Consider the following 20,881-nt stretch of genomic DNA (forward strand, 5'->3'; position numbering starts at 1 on the left):
CCTAGAAGAAGAAGAACAAAGGACCCCTAAAGCAACCAGAAGGACAGAAATCACTAATGTTAGGGCAGAAATAAATAACATTGAGAATAAGAAAACCATACAAAAGATCAACGTAAGTAAATGTTGGTTCTTTGAAAGAGTGAACAAAATCGACAAACCTTTAGCCAGACTCACAAAACAAAAAAGGGAGAAGACCCAAATAAATCGGATAGTAAATGAAAGAGAAGATATCACAACAGACACTGCAGAAATTCAACATATCATGCGAGGCTTCTATGAACAACTATATGCCACCAAGCTAGAGAACCTGGAAGAAATGGACAATTTCCTAGATATCTACCAACTTCCAAAACTAAGTAAAGAGGAAGTGAAATGACATAGTTGTATTGTTAAATGGGAAACTGGGGAATGTTATGCATGAACAAACTATTGTATTTACTGTTGAATGTAAAACATTAATTCCCCAATAAAGAAATAAATTTTTAAAAAAAGTGGAAGTGGATAACATGAACAGGCCCATCACAGCTAATGAAATTGAATCAGTTATCAAAAATAAGAGTCCTGGACCAGATGGTTTTACAAATGAATTCTATAAAACCTTCAAAGAACTAATACCTCTACTTTTAAAAGTCTTCCAGAAGATTGAAGACACTGGAATACTCCCTGCCAGCTTCTATGAAGCCAACATCACTCTGATACCAAAAGCAGACAGAGACACAACCAAAAAAGAAAACTACAGACCAGTATCTCTGATGAACATAGATGCAAAAATATTAAACAAAATTCTAGCTAACCGGATACAGCAGTATATCAAAAAGATTGTTCATCATGACCATATGGGGTTTATCCCAGGCATGCAAGGTTGGTTTAACATATGTAAATCAATCAGTGTGATCCACCACATCAACAAAAGCAAGACCAAAAACCACATGGTCATATCAATAGATGCAGAGAAAGCCTTTGACAAAATACAACATCCCTTTATGATCAAAACACTACAAAAAATGGGAATAGATGGAAAATTCCTGAAGATAGTGGAGTCTATATATAGCAAACCTACAGCCAACATCATACTCAATGGTGAAAAACTGGAAGCATTTCCCCTCAGATCAGGTACTAGACAGGGCTGCCCACTACCACCATTACTATTCAACATAGTGTTGGAAGTTCTTGCCATAGCAATCATGCAGGAGCAAGGAATTAAAGGCATACAGATTGGAAGAGAAGAAGTCAAGCTCTCCTTATTTGCAGATGACATGATAGTATACATGGAAAAACCTAAGGAATCCAGCAAGAAGCTTTTGGAAATCATCAGGCAATACAGTAAGGTGTCAGGCTATAAAATTAACATTCAAAAGTCAGTAGCATTCCTCTATGCAAACACTAAGTTAGAAGAAATTGAAATCCAGAAATCTATTCCTTTTACTATAGCAACAAAAACAATAAAATATCTAGGAGTAAACCTAACCAAGGAAGTGAAAGACTTGTATACTGAAAATTATGAGTCACTACTCAAAGAAATTGAAAAAGACACAAAGAAGTAGAAAGATATTCCATGTTCATGGGTTGGAAGAATTAACATCATCAAAATGAATATATTATCCAGAGCCATCTACAAATTTAATGCTATCCCCATCAAGATCCCAAGCACATTTTTTAGGAGAATAGAACAAATGCTACAAATGTTTATCTGGAACCAGAAAAGACCTAGAATTGCCAAAACAATCTTGAGAAAAAAGAACAGAACCGGAGGCATCACACTCCCAGATCTCAAACTGTATTATAGGGCCATTGTCATCAAAACTGCTTGGTACTGGAACATGAATAGACACACTGACCAGTGGAATAGAATTGAGAGTCCAGAAGTGAGACCCCACACCTATGGACATCTAATCTTTGACAAAGTGGCCCAGACTATTAAATGGGGAAAGCAGAGTCTCTTCAACAAATGGTGTTGGAAACAATGGGTTGAAACATGCAGACGAATGAAACTGAATCACTGTATTTCACCAAATACAAAAGTAAATTCCAAGTGGATCAAGGATTTGGATGTTAGACCAGAAATTATCAGATACTTAGAGGAAAATATTGGCAGAACTCTTTTCTGCATAAATTTTAAAGACATTTTCAATGAAACGAATCCAATTACAAAGAAGACTAAGGCAAGTATAAACCTATGGGACTACATCAAATTAAAAAGCTTCTTCACAGCAAAAAAAACCATTACCCAAACCAAGAGACCCCTCACAGAATGGGAGAAGATCTTTACATGCCATACATCAGACAAGAATTTAATAACCAACATATATAAAGAGCTTACCAGACTCAACAACAAGACAACAAATAACCCCATCCAAAAATGGGGGGAGGTCTTGGACAGAATATTCACCACAGAAGAGATCCAAAAGGCTGAGAAACACATGAAAAAATGCTCCAAGTCTCTGATTGTCAGAGAAATGCAAATCAAGACAACAATGAGATATCACTTCACTCCTGTGAGAATGTCATACATCAGAAAAGGTACAGCAGCAAATGCTGGGGAGGGTGTGGGGTCAAAGAAACCCTCCTGCACTGCTGGTGGGAATGTCAATTGGTCCAACCTCTGTGGAGAACAGTCTGGAGAACTCTCAGAAGGCTAGAAATGGACCTACCCTATGATCCTGCAATTCCTCTCCTGGGGATATAGCCTAAGGAACCCAACACATCCATCCAAAAAGATCTGTGTACACATATGTTCTTGGCAGCACAGTTTGTAATAGCCAAAACCTGGAAGCAACCCAGGTGTCCAACAACAGATGAGTGGCTGAGCAAGTTGTGGTATATATACACAATGGAATACTACTCAGCTGTAAAAAATGGTGACTTCACCATTTTCAGCCGATCTTGGATGGACCTTGAAAAAATGTTGAGTGAAATAAGTCAGAAACAGAAGGATGAATATGGGATGATCTCACTCAGGCAGAAGTTGAAAAACAAGATCAGAAATGAAAACACAAGTAGCACCTGAAATGTAATTGGCATATCGCACCAAAGTAAAAGACTCTGGTCTGGAAGGGTGGGGAGAATACAGGTCCATGAAGGATGATAAATGACATAGTGGGGGTTGTATTGTTAAATGGGAAACTGGGGAATGTTATGCATGAACAAACTATTGTATTTACTGTTGAATGTAAAATATTAACTCCCCAATAAAGAAATTAAAAAAAAAAAAGAATTCTGATTCATACTCCCAGAGGAATAAAGAATAGGAGGAGGAGTTGTGATCGGGGAGGTGGAGCAGTGGATAAAGCATCGGACTCTCAAGCATGAGGTCCTGAGTTCAATCCCCAGCAGCACATGTACCAGAGTGATGTCTGGCTCTTTCTCTCTCCTCCTATGTTTCTCATTAACAAATAAATAAAATCTTTAAAGTAAGAGAGAGAGAATAGGAGAAGAGAAAGAAAGAGCCAGATATCACTCTGATGGTATGTGTGCTGCTGGGGATTGAACTTGGGGCCTCATGCTTGAAAGTTCAATGCTTTATTCACTGTGCTACCTCCTGGACCACTCTCATCCTATATATATGTATATATTTTGCCTCCAGGTTTATTGCTGGAGCCCAGTGACTGCATTATGAATCCACTGTTCCTGGTGGCCAGTGGCCATTTCCCCCCTTTTGTTGCCCTTGTTAATTTTATTGTTGCCATTACTGTTGTTGGATAAGACAGAGAGAGGTAGAGAGAGGAGGGGAAGCGACCCCTCTGCAGGTGGGCTCAAACTGGAATCCTTACGCCAGCCCATGGGCTTTACACCATGTGCACTTAGCTGGCTGCACCACCACCCAGCCCCCTCTCATCATATGTTTAATGGAATAAATTAAAGTTCAAAGCCCTCTGGTCATCTTCCCCTAACATTTCTCCCCGTCTGAGAGTATGGACCAAAATTCTTCATGGGGTGCAGAAGGGTTGGAGGGTCTGGCTTCTGTAATTGCTTCTCTGCTGGACATGGGCATTGGCAGGTCAATCCACACACCCAGCCTGTTTCTATCTTCCCTAGCGAGGTAGGGCTCTGGAGGTGAGTCTCCAGGACACACTGGTGAGGTTGTCTGCCCAGAAAGGTCAGGATGGAATCATGATAGTGTCTGCAACTTGGTGTCTGAAAGGCAGTAAGATATAAAGCAAGACACAATGAAAGGGACCAAGTAGGAATAGAGCGGGTGAGAATAGTGATCTTAGGTAGGAAGCTAGGAAGTCTATTTTAGATGTGTTCCTAGGGGTCAAGGACTTTAGTAATTTTTGCTTGAGCTATTGATAACTAACATGGAGGTGAAATAAGAATATTGCCTGGGAAGATGGTGTAAGAGTTGAGATTAGAACTAGAAAGATGGATTAGGGCAGAGAGTAGCTCCAAAACTTGAAGAAAATATATAAATATACAGTAAATTATAAATATAAATATACAGTAAATTATAAATATAAAATATATAAATATATACAGTTAACTGTTTACCACATCCATTTGACCCAGTGTCCATATCTATTCATATAGCCTGTGTAACGTCCAAGTCCCTGTCAGTCAAGCTTGCAGTCCATGGTCACATCTGGGAACGCTCTAGGCTGCACTCATGTCAGGAACAGTCTCCCTCCAGTGGCAGAGTAGGCTGACGCAGCCTCCTTTCAGAGAGTGGGGCAGTCTACCATTGCTGCTTTATAGCGAGGGCAAAGTCCTGGCCAATGCCCCTTTCTGAAAGGTCTATTTTCGCCACTAGGTGGCGATGTTGCTCTTTTAAAAAGTCAATGGCTGGGGGTCGGGTGGTGGCGCAGTGGGTTAAGCGCACGTGGCGCAAAGCGCAGGGACCGGTGTAAGGATCCCGGTTCGAGCCCCCGGCTCACCACCTGCAGAGGCGTCGCTTCACGGGCGGTGAAGCAGGTCTGCAGGTGTCTGTCTGTCTCTCCCCTCTCTCTCTGTCTTCCCCTCCTCTCTCCATTTCTCTCTGTTCTATCCAACAACAAAGCAACGACAACAACGGCAATAATAACCGCAACGAGGCTGCAACAACTAGGGCAACAAAAAGGGGGAAAAATGGCCTCCAGGAGCGGTGGATTCATGGTGCAGGCACGGAGCCCAGCAATAACCCTGGAGGAAAAAAAAAAAAAGTCAATGGCTACTAGATTGATTATACACTAGTTCTTAATTTACTTTGATTCACACTGTACAATATACCTACACTTAAAAGAGTGTCTATTTTGAGTTTCTGAAAGTTAAGGAACTTAACTTGATTCAACATGCATCATTTAAAAAGAGAGAGATTGGCATTCGAGCAGTAGTGCAGTGGGTTAAGTGCAACAAAGCAGGAAGCACAAGGACCCACGAGTATCCTGGTTCCACTGAATATGGGCCCCAGATCAGATCAAATCTATGGAGTTTACAGTCAATTGTATTTATAACTTGGATCCACTTGCATATCAGATATCAGACTCAAGGGGGAAAAAAAAACTAGTACAGTCACGGGCCCTTTGGAATATAACTAAAATAGGCCTACTAGCTATCTACAAAACAGAGACCACCTCCTCCCAACTTTTCATCTGCACTACTCTAGCCTTTAGGTTCATGATTAGTCAACAATTTTTTGGCTTTGTATGTTAACTCTCTTTTCAGCCACCAGGTACCAGATGCCAGCATGATGCCAACCAGACTTCCCTGGACAGACAACCCCACCAATGTGTCCTGGAGCTCCGCTTCCCCAGAGCCCCACCACACTAGGGAAAGAGAGAGACAGGCTGGGAGTATGGATTGACCTGCCAATGCCCATGTTCAGCGGGGAAGCAGTTACAGAAGCCAGACCTTCCACCTTCTGCACCCCCATAATGACCTTGGGTCCATACTCCCAGAGGGATAAATAATAGGAAAGCTATGAAGGGAGGGGATGGGATAAAGAGTTCTGGTGGTGGGAACTGTGTGGAGTTGTACCCCTCATATCCTATGGTTTTGTCAGTGTTCCCTTTTTATTAAAAAAAAAAAAAAAAAGGATCCTGGTTCAACCTCCTGGCACCTGCAGGGGAGTCACTTCACATGTGGTGCAGCATGTCTGCAGGTGTCTGTCTTTCTCTCCCCGTCTCTGTTCTCCTCCTCTCTCCATTTCTTTCTGTCCTATTCAACAATGAACAGCATCAACAACAATAACTACAACAACAATGAATGGCATCAACAACAACAACAATAATTACAACAACAATAAAAAACAAGGGCAACAAAAGGGAAAATAAATAAATATTAAAAAATAAATTTAAAAGAATAGGAAAGTTATCAGGGGAGGGGATGGGATATGGGGCTCTGGTGGTGGGAATTGTGTGGAGTTGTACCCCTCTTATCCTATGGTTTTTGTCAGTGTTTCCTTTTTATAAGTAATTAAAAGTATTACTATTCTTTCTGTCATTTTTTAGAGTAGTGCCATCTCACAGGCTGTAAAGATAATCTTATTTGGGGGTCGGGCAATAGTGCAGCGGGTTAAGCGCACACGGCGCAAAGCACAAGGACCCAGGTAAGGATCCTGGTTAGAGACCACGGCTCCCCACCTGCAGGGGAGTCTCTACACAGGCGGTGAAGCAGGTCTGCAGGTGTCTGTCATTCTCTCCCCCTCTGTCTTCCCCTCCTCTCTCCATTTCTCTCTGTCCTATCCAACAATGAACGACATCAACAACAACAATAATAACTACAACAAGGCTACAACAACAAGGGCAACAAAAGGGGGAAAATGGCCTCCTGGAGCAATGGATTTATGGTGCAGGCACTGAGCCCAGCAATAACCCTGGAGGCAAAATAATAATAATAATCTTATTTATGAATTTGTCTAGACTAGGAAATGAAGCCTGAGATAATGCCAAATGAAATAAGCCATCAACAACTAGAAAACAAATGACCCCATCCAAAAATGGGGAGAGGACATGGACAGAATATTCACCACAGAAGAGATCCAAAAGGCTGAGAAACACATGAAAAAATGCTTCAAGTCTTTGTCAGAGAAATGCAAATCAAGACAACAATGAGATTATCACTTCACTCCTGTGAGAATGTCATACATCAGAAAAGGTAACAGCAGCAAATGCTGGAGAGGCTGTGGGGTCAAAGGAACCCTCCTACACTGCTGGTGGGAATGTCAGTTGGGGAGAACAGTCTGAGAACCCTCAGAAGGCTAGACATGGACCTACCCTATGACCCTGCAATTCCTCTCCTGGGGATAGATCCTAAGGAACCCAACACACCTATCCAAAAAAGATCTGTGTACACATATGTTCTTAGCAGCACAATTTGTAGTAGCCAAAACCTGGAAGCAACCCAGGTGTCCAACAACAGATGAGTGGCTGAGCAAATTGTGTTCTCTATACACAATGGAATATTACTCAGCTATTAATAATGGCGACTTCACTATTTTCAGCCCATCTTGGATGGAGCTTGAAGAAATCATGTTAAGTGAAATAAGTCAGAAACAGAAGGATGAATATGGGATGATCTCACTCTCAGGCAGAAGTTGAAAAACAAGATCAGAAGAGAAAACTCAAGTAGAACCTGAACTGGAGTTGGTGTATTGCACCAAAGTAAAAAGACTCTGGGGTGGGTTGGGGCAAGAGTACAGATCCAAAAGGGATGACCGAGAACCTAGTGGAGGTTGTATTGTTATGGGGGAAAACTGAGAAATGTTATGCATGTACAAGATATTGTATTTACTGTTGAATGTAAAACATTAATTCCCCAATAATAATTTTTTAAAAAATATTTATTTATTTATTCCCTTTTGATGCCCTTGTTTTTTTTGTTGTTATTGTTGTAGTTATTATTGTTGTTGTTATTGATGTCATTGATAGGACAGAGAGAAATGGAGAGAGGAGGGGAAGACAGAGAGGGGGAGAGAAAGACAGACACCTGCAGACCTGCTTCACCGCCTGTGAAGTGACTCCCCTGCAGGTGGGGAGCCGGGGGCTCGAACCGGGATCCCTTAGCCTGTCCTTGGGCTTTGCACCACGTGCACTTAACCCGCTGCGCTACTGCCTGGCTCCCATTTTTTTTTTTTAATGAAGTAAGCCAGAAAGAGAAAAACAAAGTAATGCCATGTGTGTGGATTATTTAGAGAGCTGAACTCAGTCCAGAGAGACAGCCCACTGGGTGGATATAAGCCTTACCACGAAGGGTGGCTTTTATTTTCATTGCCACCAGCGCTATTGCTGGGGCCCAGCACTACAAATCCACTGCTCCTGGCGGCTATTTTCCCTCTTTTTAAATTTTCTATAATTATTTGAGAGGACAGAAAGAACTTGAGAGAGAAGGGGGAGGTAGAGAGGGGGAGAGAAAGAGAGACGCCTGCAGACTGGCTTCACCACTCATGAAGCTTACCCACTGCAGGTAGGGAGCGGATGCTTGAATCTGGGAGGCCCTTGCTTGTGGCAATGTCTGTGCTCAGCGTGGTGCTCCGGCTCCTGGCTCCACCCTGCAGGTTTGAGCCTGAGCACCACAGAGAAGGTGCCCTGGGAGTTGGGGAGATAATAGAATGGTTATGCAAAAACGACTTTCATGTCTGAAGCTCCAAAGTACTGCATTCAGTCCCTCATACCGCCAAAAGCCAGAGCTGAGGAGTGCTCTGTATCTCTTTCTCTCTCCCCCAACCCACCGTGTGTGTGTGTGTGTGTGTGTGTGTCTTTATCATTAAAATTAGAAATAAAAAGCAGAGGCCAGAAACCAAGAGGGAAGGGGGAGACAAAGAAGGAGAGAGAAAGATACCTGCAGCCCTGCTCCACTACTTGCAAAGCTCTCCACATGCAGGTGGGGACCGGGGTCTTGAACCTGGGTACTTCAGCATTGTAACATGTGCACTCAGTCAGGCACGTCACCACTGGGCCCCAAGATAGCTCATTTTGGGGAGTCAGGTGGTAGCGCAGCGGGTTAAGCGTACATTTCACAAAGCGCAAGGACTAGCATAAGGATCCCGGTTCTAACCCCCAGCTCCCCACCTGCAGGGGGGTCGCTTCACAAGCGGTGAAGCAGGTCTGCAGGTGTCTCTCTTTCTCTCCCCCCTATGTCTTCCCTTCCTCTCTCCATTTCTCTCTGTCCTCTCCAACAAAGACAACAACAACAATAACTGCAACAATAAAATAGCAAGGGCAACAAAAGGGAATAAATAAATAATTTTTTTTTAAAAAAAAAAAGATAGGGGGTTGGGCGGTGGCGCAGTGGGTTAAGCGCATGCGGCGCAAAGCGCAGGAACCAGCTTAAGAATCCCGGTTCGAGCCCCCGGCTCCCCACCTGCAGGGGAGTCGCTTCACAGGCGGTGAAGCAGGTCTGCAGGTGTCTGTCTTTCTCTCTCCCTCTCTGTCTTCCCCTCCTCTCTCCATTTCTCTCTGTCCTATCCAACAACGAATTGCGTCAACAAGGGCAATAATAATAACCACAACGAAGCTACAACAAGGGCAACAAAAGAGGGGGAAAAATGGCCTCCAGGAGCGGTGGATTCATGGTGCAGGCACCGAGCCCAGCAATAACCCTGGAGGAGGAAAAAAAAAAAAAAGAAATGTACCACAACATTGTAATAGCTCTAAACTCTCCAGATGGGAAGCTACCTGACTGGTGGGTAAGTAATTTGTGATATATACTCTCAATAGACCATAATAAAGAAAATGAATGAATCACTACTACCAACATCACTAACAATGATGAAATACGGTTGGGCAAGAGAAGCAAAAAAAAAAAAAAAAAAAGCTATTTTTTTTTTAAAAAAAACCAGAGCACATCTCAGCTCTGGTTTATGGTAGAGCAGGGGATTGAACCTGGGGCCTTACGAGCCTCGGGCATGAAATCCTTTTACATAATGCCTATGCTATATTCCTAACCTGAAATAAATAATGTAAGAAATAAAAAATATTCATATCCAGTCCTAAACTGATGTCTTCCCATTTTTCTTTCAATTTCAAAATGTCCAGAGAAACCCTTTACTATTTCATAAGCATGTATGTCAATGAAGACTTTTTTTAAAGTTTTTTTTTAATTCTTTTCCCCTTTTGTTGCCCTTGTTTTACTGTTGTTGTTGTTGTTGTTGGATAGGACAGAGAGAAATGGAGAGAGGAGGGGAAGACAGAGAGGGGGAGAGAAAAATAGACACCTGCAGACCTGCTTCACTGCCTGTGAAGAGACTCCCCTGCATGTGGGGAGCCGGGGGCTCGAACTGGAATCCTTACACTGGTCCTTGTGCTTCGTGCCACGTGCACTTAACCCCCCCCCTTTTTTTTTTTAACCAAAGCAGTGATTAACTCGGGTATTTGACGGCACCATGAAAAGAACCTGGGACCTCTTGCATGACAGCCCTTATGCAACCACTGCTCCGTCTCCTGGCCCTATGAAGACTTCTGTAGATATAAGCAAGTAATTCCAACTTCCCTTTTAAAAAGGAAGAAAGAAACTTACGTCATCTAATTCTTTTTCCACTTGGACTTTTCTCTTTTGGAATAGTCTTATTGTTTTCAGCTCCGTCTGAATCATGCCAATTTCTTTAGCTTTTTGATGAAACTGTCCCTCTAGTTCATTTATCTTCGCAATATATTTTTGTTCCTGCATGCAAAAACAGAGGTAGATGAGTTAGGAAGAATAAACGTCTCAAGAGTCAAGTTCTATTTTACGCCTTAAACCACTTATCTTCCTTGAAGAAATGTTTCCTTTGATTTGTGCATAAATGTTTAATTTTTGTGACAAGATATCAACTGCCTTTGTTAGAAGAGCCTGTCAGGCTGGGGTGTGGATCGACCTGCCATCATCCCTGTCCAGCAGAGAAACAATTGCAGAAGCCAGGCCTTCTACCTTCTGCACCCTATAAAGAATATTGGTTCATACTCAGAAGGATAAAGAATAGGGAACCTTCCACTGGTAGGAACTGTATGGATTTAATAACCCTGTTATCTTACAGCTTTATTATTATTATTATTATTATTATTATTATTATTATTATTATTATTATTTTAACCAGAGCACTGCTCAGCTCTAGTTTATGGCGGTGCAAGGGGATTGAACCTGGGACTTTGGAGCCTCAGGCATGAGAGTTTCTTTGCATAACCATTACGCTATCTACTGCACCCTTACAATCTTGTTAATCATTACTGTCACTAACATATATATATATATATATATATATATATATATATATATGTTATATATATATCTGCCTGTCAAAGAAATCAACCTGAAACTACCACCTTTCTAGAACAAAAAAGATGCACCTCAGGTGGTCTGATCCTTCAGGACGCTGCACTCCAAGCCTCCTGACACTGCTCTGAAGAGGTAGAGACACAGCGATCTGGGAAGTGCTATCCTTCATCACCCTCAAGGATGCAGGAAGAACAGCTGGTCCACACACCCCATCCCCAAGGCCTATGACACCCGGATGTCAGTTCCCCAAAGGACAGGTGAACAGAGTAAATAGGAAAAAAGAAAAAGAAAGTGAATGGCTTAGTTTAACACCAAGATAAGAGACATGTGGCCTGGAATCACTCTACAGATTTGCCAGAAAGACCTGCAGTAACCTCTTCTCAGATACACACAGTGTGCACAACCTCTGTATCGGGACCCAGTCTTTGGACCAGTTCTCTCACAGCAGTCTGAGGACTGTGCCCAGGTTTGAGTCCCAGAGGGGTTGAGTCCTCAGTCTGAGTCTAAGAAATTCACCTAAAATATGTTTGTTTGTCAGTTAATAATTGAATAAGAAAAAAAAAAACAAAAACAAAATGAGTTGGCCTTACTTAGAAAGTGCAGATATTAACATGACGACTGAACAGCCTAAGAAAACCTTTAATTTGGAAGAAATAGAGACAACAGCCCTGACCCAAATAAAACTACTAAGCTAAAGTCAGCAAAGTGGCTGGGCAGCAGCGTACAGACCCTGCACGCAGGAGACCCTGGCTCTGTCCCTGACACTGTGAGTAACTGGGCAGTACCGCTCTCTCCCTTCCTCTCCGCTGTTCTCTGTGAGCTTCTCATAAGCATCAATTAGATGAGTCCTGGGTTTTTTTATTTAAATGTTAATTTTCTTTCCTTATTTTTGTATATGCATTTGCTATAGTCATCTGGACTCCATATATGAGAGGAACAATCTGGCACTTATCCTTCACTTTTTTCTTTAATTTCTTTATTGGGGGATTAATGGTTTACAGTCGATAGTAAAATACAGTATTTTGTACATGTGTAGCATTTCTCAGTTTTCCACATAACAGTTCAACCCCCACTAGGTCCTCCTCTGTCATCATTTTCCAGGACCTGAACCCTCCCCCCACCCACCCCAGAGTCTTTTACTTTGGTGCAATACAGCAGGTTTTTTTAAACCCATTTAGGCACTCTGTGGCTTTTTTTTTTTTTTTGCCTCCAGGGTTATTGCTGGGGCTCTGCTCTGCACCACAAATCTACTGCTCCTGCAGGCCATTTTTTCCCTTTTGTTACCCTGGTTGTTTTTTTATCATTGTTGTGGTTATCATTATCATTGCTATTGATGTCATTGTTGTTGGGCAGGACAGAGAGAAATGGGAAGACAGAGAGGAGGAGAGAAAGACACCTGAAGACCTGCTTCATCATCTGTGAAGCGACTCCCCTGCAGGTGGGGAGCTCCAACAGGGATCCTTACGCAGGTCCTTGCACTTTGCTCCACGTGTGCTTAACTGGCTGTGCTACCGCCCGACTCCCATTATATTTATTTTTATGTGAGAAAGAAATGAGAACACCAATCTGTCAAATGCAGTAATGGAATTACTGGGACCCCATGCAGACAAACCTGTGCTTTACCACTGAACTTCCTCCCCTCCAGCAAGCTGTTTTGAGTTCTAGCATATATCACTGTGCTGCTCAAGTGCCCTTTTCACTTATTTTCATTGTATCTTTTTAAAAATATTTATTGATTCCCTTTTGTTGCCCTGGTTGTTTTATTGTTGTCGTTATTATTGATGATGTTGTTGTTGGATAGGACAGAGAGAAATGGAGAGAGGAGGGGAAGACAGAGAGGAGGAGAGAAAGACAGACACCTGCAGACCTGCTTCACCGCCTGTGAAGCGACTCCCCTGCAGGTGGGGAGCCGGGGGCTCGAACTGGGATCCTTACGCCAGTCCTTGTGCTTTGCGCCACCTGTGCTTAACCCGCTGTGCTACCGCCCGACTCCCTTTTCATTGTATCTTAAATATCTGGCCACCCAGTAAGTGAATTAATTATCAGTGTACAGGGATACTCACCATTTTTTCTTTCTCCTCTTGTGCTTTTTCCTTTGTTTCATTTAGTTGTTGTTTCAATTTTTCAATCTGTAGGAAATAAAAGTGTGATCAGGAAGGAAAAGGAATTGCTGTGCTCTCTCCCTTTATCAAGTGCCCTGATATGGTGTAGAATGAGATGGAAACAGAAAAAGGGGAAACCAACTCCATGCAGGAAGAAAAGAGAAAGGAAGGAAGGAAGGAAGGAAGGAAGGAAGGAAGGAAGGAAGGAAGGAAGGAAGGAAGAATCACTTAAGGGGGTAAATTTTAGAAAACATTTATTTATCTATGTATTAACACGAGGTGGGGGGGGACAGTAGACACTAGACAATCATTCTGGTGCATGCCATCTCCTGGGCCACCATTCTCCATGCTTTTACCTTTTATTGCCAGTTTCAAAAACTTGGTTATCATCAAAATTACCTGGGTAACTTTTTTTTTAAAGTTATTTATTTATTTTCCCTTTTGTTGCCCTTCTTGTTTTTATGGTTGCTGTAGTTATTATTGTTGCTGTTATTGATGTCATTGTTGTCGGCTAGGACAGAGAGAAATGGAGAGAAGAGGGGAAGACAGAGAGGGAGAGAGAAAGATAGACACCTGCAGACCTGCTTCACCGCCTGTGAAGTGACCCCCTGCAGGTGGGAAATGGGGGCTTGAGCCGGGCACTTAGGCCTTTCTTGGCGCTTCACCGCCTGCCCTTAACCTGCTGCACTACCACCCGACTCCCTTGAGTAACTTTTTTTTATTACAGTAAATAACACAACATTTCTCTTATTATTCTGGCTTTTTTTTTAAGTATACAACTCAGGAATATTAATGACATTCACATTGTTATACAAGACATCTCTAGAATATTTTCACCTTTAAAACTGAAAATTCCAGGCAGGGAAAAATAGCATAATGGTTATGCAAGGAGACTCTCTGAGGCTTCAAAAGCCCCCATACCACCATAAGCCTGAGCTGAGCAGTGTTCTGGTAAATAAACTAATAAAATGTTAAAAAAAAAAAAAAAAAAAAAGGAAGAAAGAAAGAAAGAGGCTGGGAGTATGGATCAACCTGTCAATGCCCATGTCCCACAGAGAAGCAATGACAGAAGCCAGACTTTCCACCTTCTGCATCCCATAATGACCCTGGGTCCATGCTCCCAGAGGAATAAAGAACAGGGAAGCTTCCAATGGAGGGGATGGGACACAGAACTCTGGTTTTGAGGATTGTACTCCTCTTATCCTATGATCTTGTTGTTGATCACTATTAAACGAATAAAAAAATATCTGAGAAAAAACAACAACACTGAAACTCCAAGGGTTATGCACAAGGCCTGAGGTTTAAGACCCCAGTCCTTACCTGCAGGAGGAAAGCTTTTAAGCAGTGAAGCAGTGCTACCAGTGTCTTTCTCCTTTCTAACTTCCCCCTTGATTTCTGATATGTATATGTATATGTATATATATATATATATATTTTTTTTTTTTTAACTGAAACCCCAGGACTGAGGGTCAGCTTAGTGGGCTGAGTGCGCATGACTTACTGTGAGGGCCTGGATTTAACCTTTATCACCACATGGGAGCACCGTGTGTAGCACCAAAAGGAATTCCACTGAAGGGACAATAAGGCTGTTGATATCTCTACTTCTCTCTTCTTTGTCTCTCCCTCTAAATGTATAAAAGTTTTAAAAATCGGGCCCGTGAGGCCACATGGCAGTATCCCCCAAACCTGAAACTGTTGACTTATTCTCTGGGCCCTACTACAAGGCTGGGGCCGGAGAGATGGGTCATCTGAGAAAGCGTCTGCTTGACACACTCAGCTCACATTCGTAGCCCCAGTCCCCACACCTCCGGGGGAAGCTTCAGTGCTGTGGGGTCTTTCTCTGTTTCTTTTCTCTTCCTAGGCCCCCCAATCAACCTAGAGAAGTGAAAGTCCGGAAAAGAATTAGAAAACAAACAACAGCAAAAACCCTGAAAGGCTACACTTGTGACACATTAGTTACCCTTCCCCTGATGCCCTTCTACTTTGCTTCTATGATGTTGAAGTCAGAGACTTCAGGAGTGAGTCATAAAGGATTTGTGCTTTTATGACTGTTTCTCATTCAGCATCCTGGAGGTCCATCCATGTTGTAATATGGAACCAAATTTCTTTATTAATCTGCTTTTGAGGTAGCCTTGGTTTATAAGACTAGAACTGGGTGGGGGTACAGCATAATGATTATGCAAAGAGACTTTCATGCTTGAGGCTCTCAAGTCCCAGGTTCAGTCCCCCACACTACCATAAGCCAGAGCTGAGCAGTACTCTGGCAAAAAAAAAAAAAAAGAAAGAAAGAAAGAAAGAGAATATAACTGTCTTTTAAAATTGTTTTATATTTATTTATTTTCCCTTTTTGTTGCCTTTGTTGTTTTTTATTGTTGTTATTGAGGTCCTCATTGTTAGATAGAACAGATAGCAATGGAGAGAGGAGGCAACAAAGATGGGGAGAAAAAGACACCTGCAGACCTGCTTCACTGCTTCTGAAGAGACCCCCTCTGCAGGTGGGGAGCCGGGGGCTCGAACCAGGATCCTTACCCGGTCCTTGTGCTTTGTGCCATGTTCACTTAACCTGCTGCACTACTGCCTGACTCCCAAGACTATAACTGTTTTATCAATACAAATTCACATCTCTTCAAATATGTTGGGTGGAGAGATAGCATAATGGTTATGACTTTTGCAGTCCCAGCCACAGGTAGTAAGTAGCTCTCTCTATCAAAATGAAAAAGTGACCCTGGAATAGTGAAACTGCACTGCAAAGAAACCAGGAAATTTGACGTTGCTATGTTAATCTATAATTTATATTCAAATTTTGCCACTCATAGTCTCAATAAATTCACTTATTGCAACTTTTCTTTGTAATTGCCACCAGGGTTTTTGCGGGGGTTCAGTCCCTGCATGATAAATCCACTGGCAGCCATTTTTTTTCTTTTATGTCTTATATATATATAAAGACAGAAACTGAGAAGGAAAGGGCTATATAGAAAAAGAGAGAGAGGTCTGGGAAGTGGAACAGTGGATAAAGCACTGGATTCTCAACCATGAGGTCCTGAGATCAATCCCCGGAGGCACATGTACCAAAGTGATGATGTCTGCTTCTTTCTCTCTCTCATGAATAAATAATTATGTTCTTTTAAAAAAAAGAAAAGAAAAAGAGAGAGAAAGAGAGACATCTGCAGCACTGCTTCACTGCCCATGAAGCTTCCCCACTGCAGGTGGGGAGCAGAGGTTTCAATCTGCGTCCGTGAGCACGGGAATGAATGTGTGCACTCCACCGGGTGAAAAACCCCCTGGCCCTACTGCAGCTTTTCTTTTTCGTGCCCAGGATGTAATCCTGGATCATGTATTTAACTTAGTGGCCATGTTTCCTAGTCTCCTTTAACTCAGTCACCATTTTTATGAGTGTGTGTGCATGTGTGTGTGTTAGGGCGGCCTCAAGCATATGATTCTGCCACTACCAGACTGATTTTTCATTCTTCTTATTTAAGTCAGAGAAAAAGAGAACCACTATCCTAGCCAATAAAAATAAGAGAGAAAAAAATAAAATAAAAAATAATGAGAAAAATAGCTGCTGGAAGCAGTGGATTCTGGAGCCACCGCAATAACCCTGGCAGCAATTAAAAAGAGAGAGAGGGGGTCGGGCAGTAGCACCGTGGGTTAAAAGTACATGGCACAAAGTGCAAGGACTGATGCAGGGATCCCAGTTCGAGCCTCCGGCCCACCACCTGCAGGGAGGTCACTTCACAGGCGGTGAAGCAGGTCTGCAGGTGTCTGTCTTTCTCTCCCCTTCTCTGTCTTCCCCTCCTCTCTCGATTTCTCTCTGTCCTATCCAACAACAATGACAGCAACAACAATAACAACAATGACAACGACAACAATGATGATGATGATGATGATAAACAACAAAGGCAACAAAGGGAAAAAAATAGCCTCCAGGAGCAGTGGATTCATAGTGCAGGCACCAAGCCCCAGTAATAACCCTGGAGGCAAAAAAAAAAAAAGAAAGAAAGAAAAGAAAAAGAAACAGAGAGAGAGAGGCAGGGAGGAGAGGAGCAGAGAGCAGCACAGTACCTCTGTGCCATCTGTTTATCTTCCCCTGATGTGGTGGTGTTCCCAGGAGACGTAGAGGCTTAAACCTGGGACCCTGCCAATTATATGGGGCACTCTACTTGCTTATCGCCAGGCCCCAGATACCAGCATTGAAAAACAGTTGTATTTAGTACTAGCAGAGGAGAAAGAGAGAGGGAGAGGGAGGGGAAGGGGAGAGGGAGGGGGAGAGAGAGAAATAGAGAAACAGAGAGAAACAGAAAGAGAAAAACAGAGAGAGAGAGAGAGGGAGAACATCGCTCTGGCATATGTTGTGCCAGGGCTCAAACTTGGGACCTCCTACTTAACAGAGTATTGTGCTCTACTGGTGTTCCACCTCTCAGGCTGCTTTTCTCTCTCCCTTTGTTCCTCCCTTTCCTCCTCCTCCTCCTGCTCCTGCTCCTCCTGCTCCTCCTCCTCCTCCTCTTCCTTCTTTTTTCTGATTCTGTTTTCCCTTTTTCTGTTCCTGGTTAAAGGAAACCAGGAGCTTTAGGCATGCAAGTCCTGTGCTTACTACTGAAGTATCTTTCCCCCTCCCCCTTACAATGCTTGCCCCTTCCTTCCTTCCTTCCTTCCTTCCTTCCTTCCTTCCTTCCTTCCTTCCTTTCTTTCCTTCTTCTTGCACTGTTGGGGAATAAAACTAGGACCCTGTATATGCATACTACTACTACTGAATGGCTTCCCCAGGCCACCCATTTCATTATTTGAGAGAGAAAAGAAAAGAGACACTGCAGGAGCACTTCTGTTACCATCACACTGCCACCTGCTGTGACCCACGCAGAGCTAGGGCTGAACCAGGCCTCAAGCATGCTAAGGTGTGCGCTATGCGGGGTGACTATCTCTAGGCCCCCAACATTGTCACATACACACACACACACACACACACACACACACACACACACATATATATATATAATTATCTTTATTTACTGGATAGAGAAAGTCAGAAACCAAGAGAGAAGGGAGAGAGGGAGAGAAATACCTGAAACACTGCTTCACAACTTGCAAAGCTTTCCCCCTGCAGGTGGGGACTGGGGGCTCGAACCTAGCTCCTTGCGCATTGTTACACGTGTGTTCAACCAGGTGTACCATCCAGCCCCCCCCCCAGCGTTGTTTAATGTGGTGTAAAGGCTTGAACACAGAGTCTCATGTATGTACCCTCTACAGTCAGAGCTTTTTCCGTCTAGTTTTAGTGTGTCTGTGTGTGTGTGTGTGTGTCTGTGTGTGTGTACACATATATGTGAGTGTGTATAATGCCATGGCTCCGCTGCTCTGATCACCAACTTTTTCAGATAGAGAGAGACAGAGAAAGTGAAGAAAAGATAACATGGCACTGAAGCATCCTTCCGTGCGATAGGGGCCCAGGCCGGCCAGCAGCTGCCTGTGTGCATGCCGCGCAGGCATGTTATGCAGGTGAGCTATCGTGCCAGCCTAATACCAATGTTTCTGAAGAAGACTGGCTGGGCTTCTGATTTCATTTTTACTTTATCAGTTGATTCAGGTGATAAAGTTTTAGTAGGCACACACTGCCTATGTGATGAGATATCACTTTCAGTGCATTATGAGGTAACTGATGTTAACTTTATAATTAATTTTTCCCCCTCCAGTGTTATTGCTGGGGCTCGATGATGACACACTACAGATCCACTGCTCCTGACGATCAGTTTTTTTTTTTCTATTTTGTTCAATAGGACAGAGAGAAATTGAGAGGGGAGGGAGAGATAGAGAAGAAGAGAGAAAGACACCTACAGACTTGCTTCACCACTTGTGAAGCACCCCCACTGCAGGTGAGAGTGGGGGCTTGAATCCTGGTCCTTGAGTAGATCTTTGCACTTAGCACTGTGTGTGCTTAGCCAGCCCCCAAGAAATACGCCCCCAACTTTAATCAGTTTTAAGACAACATTTATCAGGTTTCTCCACTGAAAAGTTAGTATTTGTCTTTTTATAATTATTCATTTGTGCAAAGATATTTTGAGACTATCAACAGCCAAACTTTCACCCACTAGATTTAGATTCTTCTAATGATTATTGTCTCTTTTATAGAACAAAGGAATGAAAACATGAATACATAAGTTAGGGGCAAGCTTCAGGAGTGGTGAAGCAGTGCTGCAGATGTCTCTCTGTCTCTCTCCCTATCACCCCCTTCCCTCTCAATTTCTGGCTGTCTCTATCCAATAAATATATAAAGACAATTAAAAAAAACATTAAGTTAGGGGCAACTATATACCTCAAAGTAAAAATGCTTAATGGTCAACTATGAAAAAAAATAGTCAACTATGATTTGACTTAGACATAAGAAGCTTGGAAATCTATTAGAATGGCCTACAGACAGCACTGTAAATTCTCATCAAATAATGAATTACTTAGGGCTAGAGACCTTCCTCTCCCACTCCTACCTCACATCCCTAAATCACTCTTATCTACTCATCTAACTGCACAAAAGAAAGCAGGTTAAGATAGACCTTCTAATCTCTTCTGACAGCATCAACATTTTTCTTTTACTTATTTATTTATTCCCTTTCTATTCCCCTTGTTGTTTTATTGTTGTAGTTATTATTGTTGTCTGTCTTCATTGTTGGGTAGGACAGAGAGAAATGGAGAGAGGAAGGGAAGACAGAGAGGGGCAGAGAAAGATAGACACCTGCAGACCTGCTTCACCACCTGTGAAGCGACTCCCCTGCAGGTGGGGAGCCGGGATCCTCAAGCGGTCCTTGCGCTTTGTGCCACGTGCGCTTAACCCACTGCGCCACCACCCCAGCAATAACTCTGGAGGCAAAAAAAATCTTCAAAATATGTAACAGCACCACAGAAACGACAGAGGGAGTTATGGAAGCTCAAGGTTGATTTCTGTCGACCTACCATATTATCTTTCTCCTGATCTTGCCTCTTCAGGTAGCTTAGTACAGACAGTGTGTCTCTCTCCATTTTATACTGCTGTTTCTTTAATTCCTCATTACATTTTGCCAGTCTCCGGGAAGTATCTCGATATTCAATCCTAGAAAGTTCTGTGACTTCCAGCCTAGCCTCCCAAAGGGAGGCGTTGGCCTTGGCTCTCTCCATGACAGATTCATCAGTTTTTGTTGTCTTCCTGCATGGGGAGAGGATATTGATAGCATGTAACTATTTCTCTATTACCTTAGTGTTAGCGCTCTCTCCAAATCATGACTTGCTTTGCCTGGCATTGTCTGGCATACATAAACAAATGGTGGATGGTGAGTTCATAAAAAATAGAAGGTTAGAGGCCAGGTGGTAGTGTATAAAGACCCAGGCTTAAGTCTCTGGTCCCCATCTGCAGGGGAAAGTTTTGTGAGTGGTGAAGCAGGGCTGCAGGTATCTCTCTGTCGCTCTTCTTATCTACACCTCCCCTCTCAATTTCTCTCTGTCTCTGTCAAATAATAAGTAAATAAAGAAAAAAGAAAAACTTTAATTTTTTTAAAAAAAGAAATAAAAGGTTAGGGAGTGGTCCAAGAGGTGGCACAGTGGATCAGGCTTTGGACTCTCAAGCATGAGGTCCCAAGTTCAATTCCTGACAGCACAGG

At 42.8% G+C, this 20,881-nt stretch overlaps 1 protein-coding gene across 3 annotated transcripts in view; it reads right to left on the reverse strand.

The window, feature by feature from the left end:
- BBOF1 (basal body orientation factor 1) overlaps positions 1-20,881 on the reverse strand; it is a 52,368-nt gene that overhangs the window by 24,571 nt on the left and 6,916 nt on the right. For 2 of the 3 annotated variants that reach the window (XM_060175472.1, XM_007521772.3), the window contains exons 2-4: positions 20,202-20,430; positions 13,227-13,292; positions 10,429-10,572 (exon numbers count right to left, since the gene is read on the reverse strand). In XM_060175472.1, the coding sequence (XP_060031455.1) occupies positions 10,429-10,572; positions 13,227-13,292; positions 20,202-20,430 (439 nt within the window). The remainder of the gene's footprint in view (positions 1-10,428; positions 10,573-13,226; positions 13,293-20,201; positions 20,431-20,881) is intronic. The other variant, XM_060175474.1, reaches the window with a different exon arrangement.

The sequence above is a fragment of the Erinaceus europaeus genome, chromosome 16 (assembly GCF_950295315.1).
Source record: "Erinaceus europaeus chromosome 16, mEriEur2.1, whole genome shotgun sequence".
NCBI classification, from domain to species: Eukaryota; Metazoa; Chordata; class Mammalia; order Eulipotyphla; family Erinaceidae; genus Erinaceus; species Erinaceus europaeus.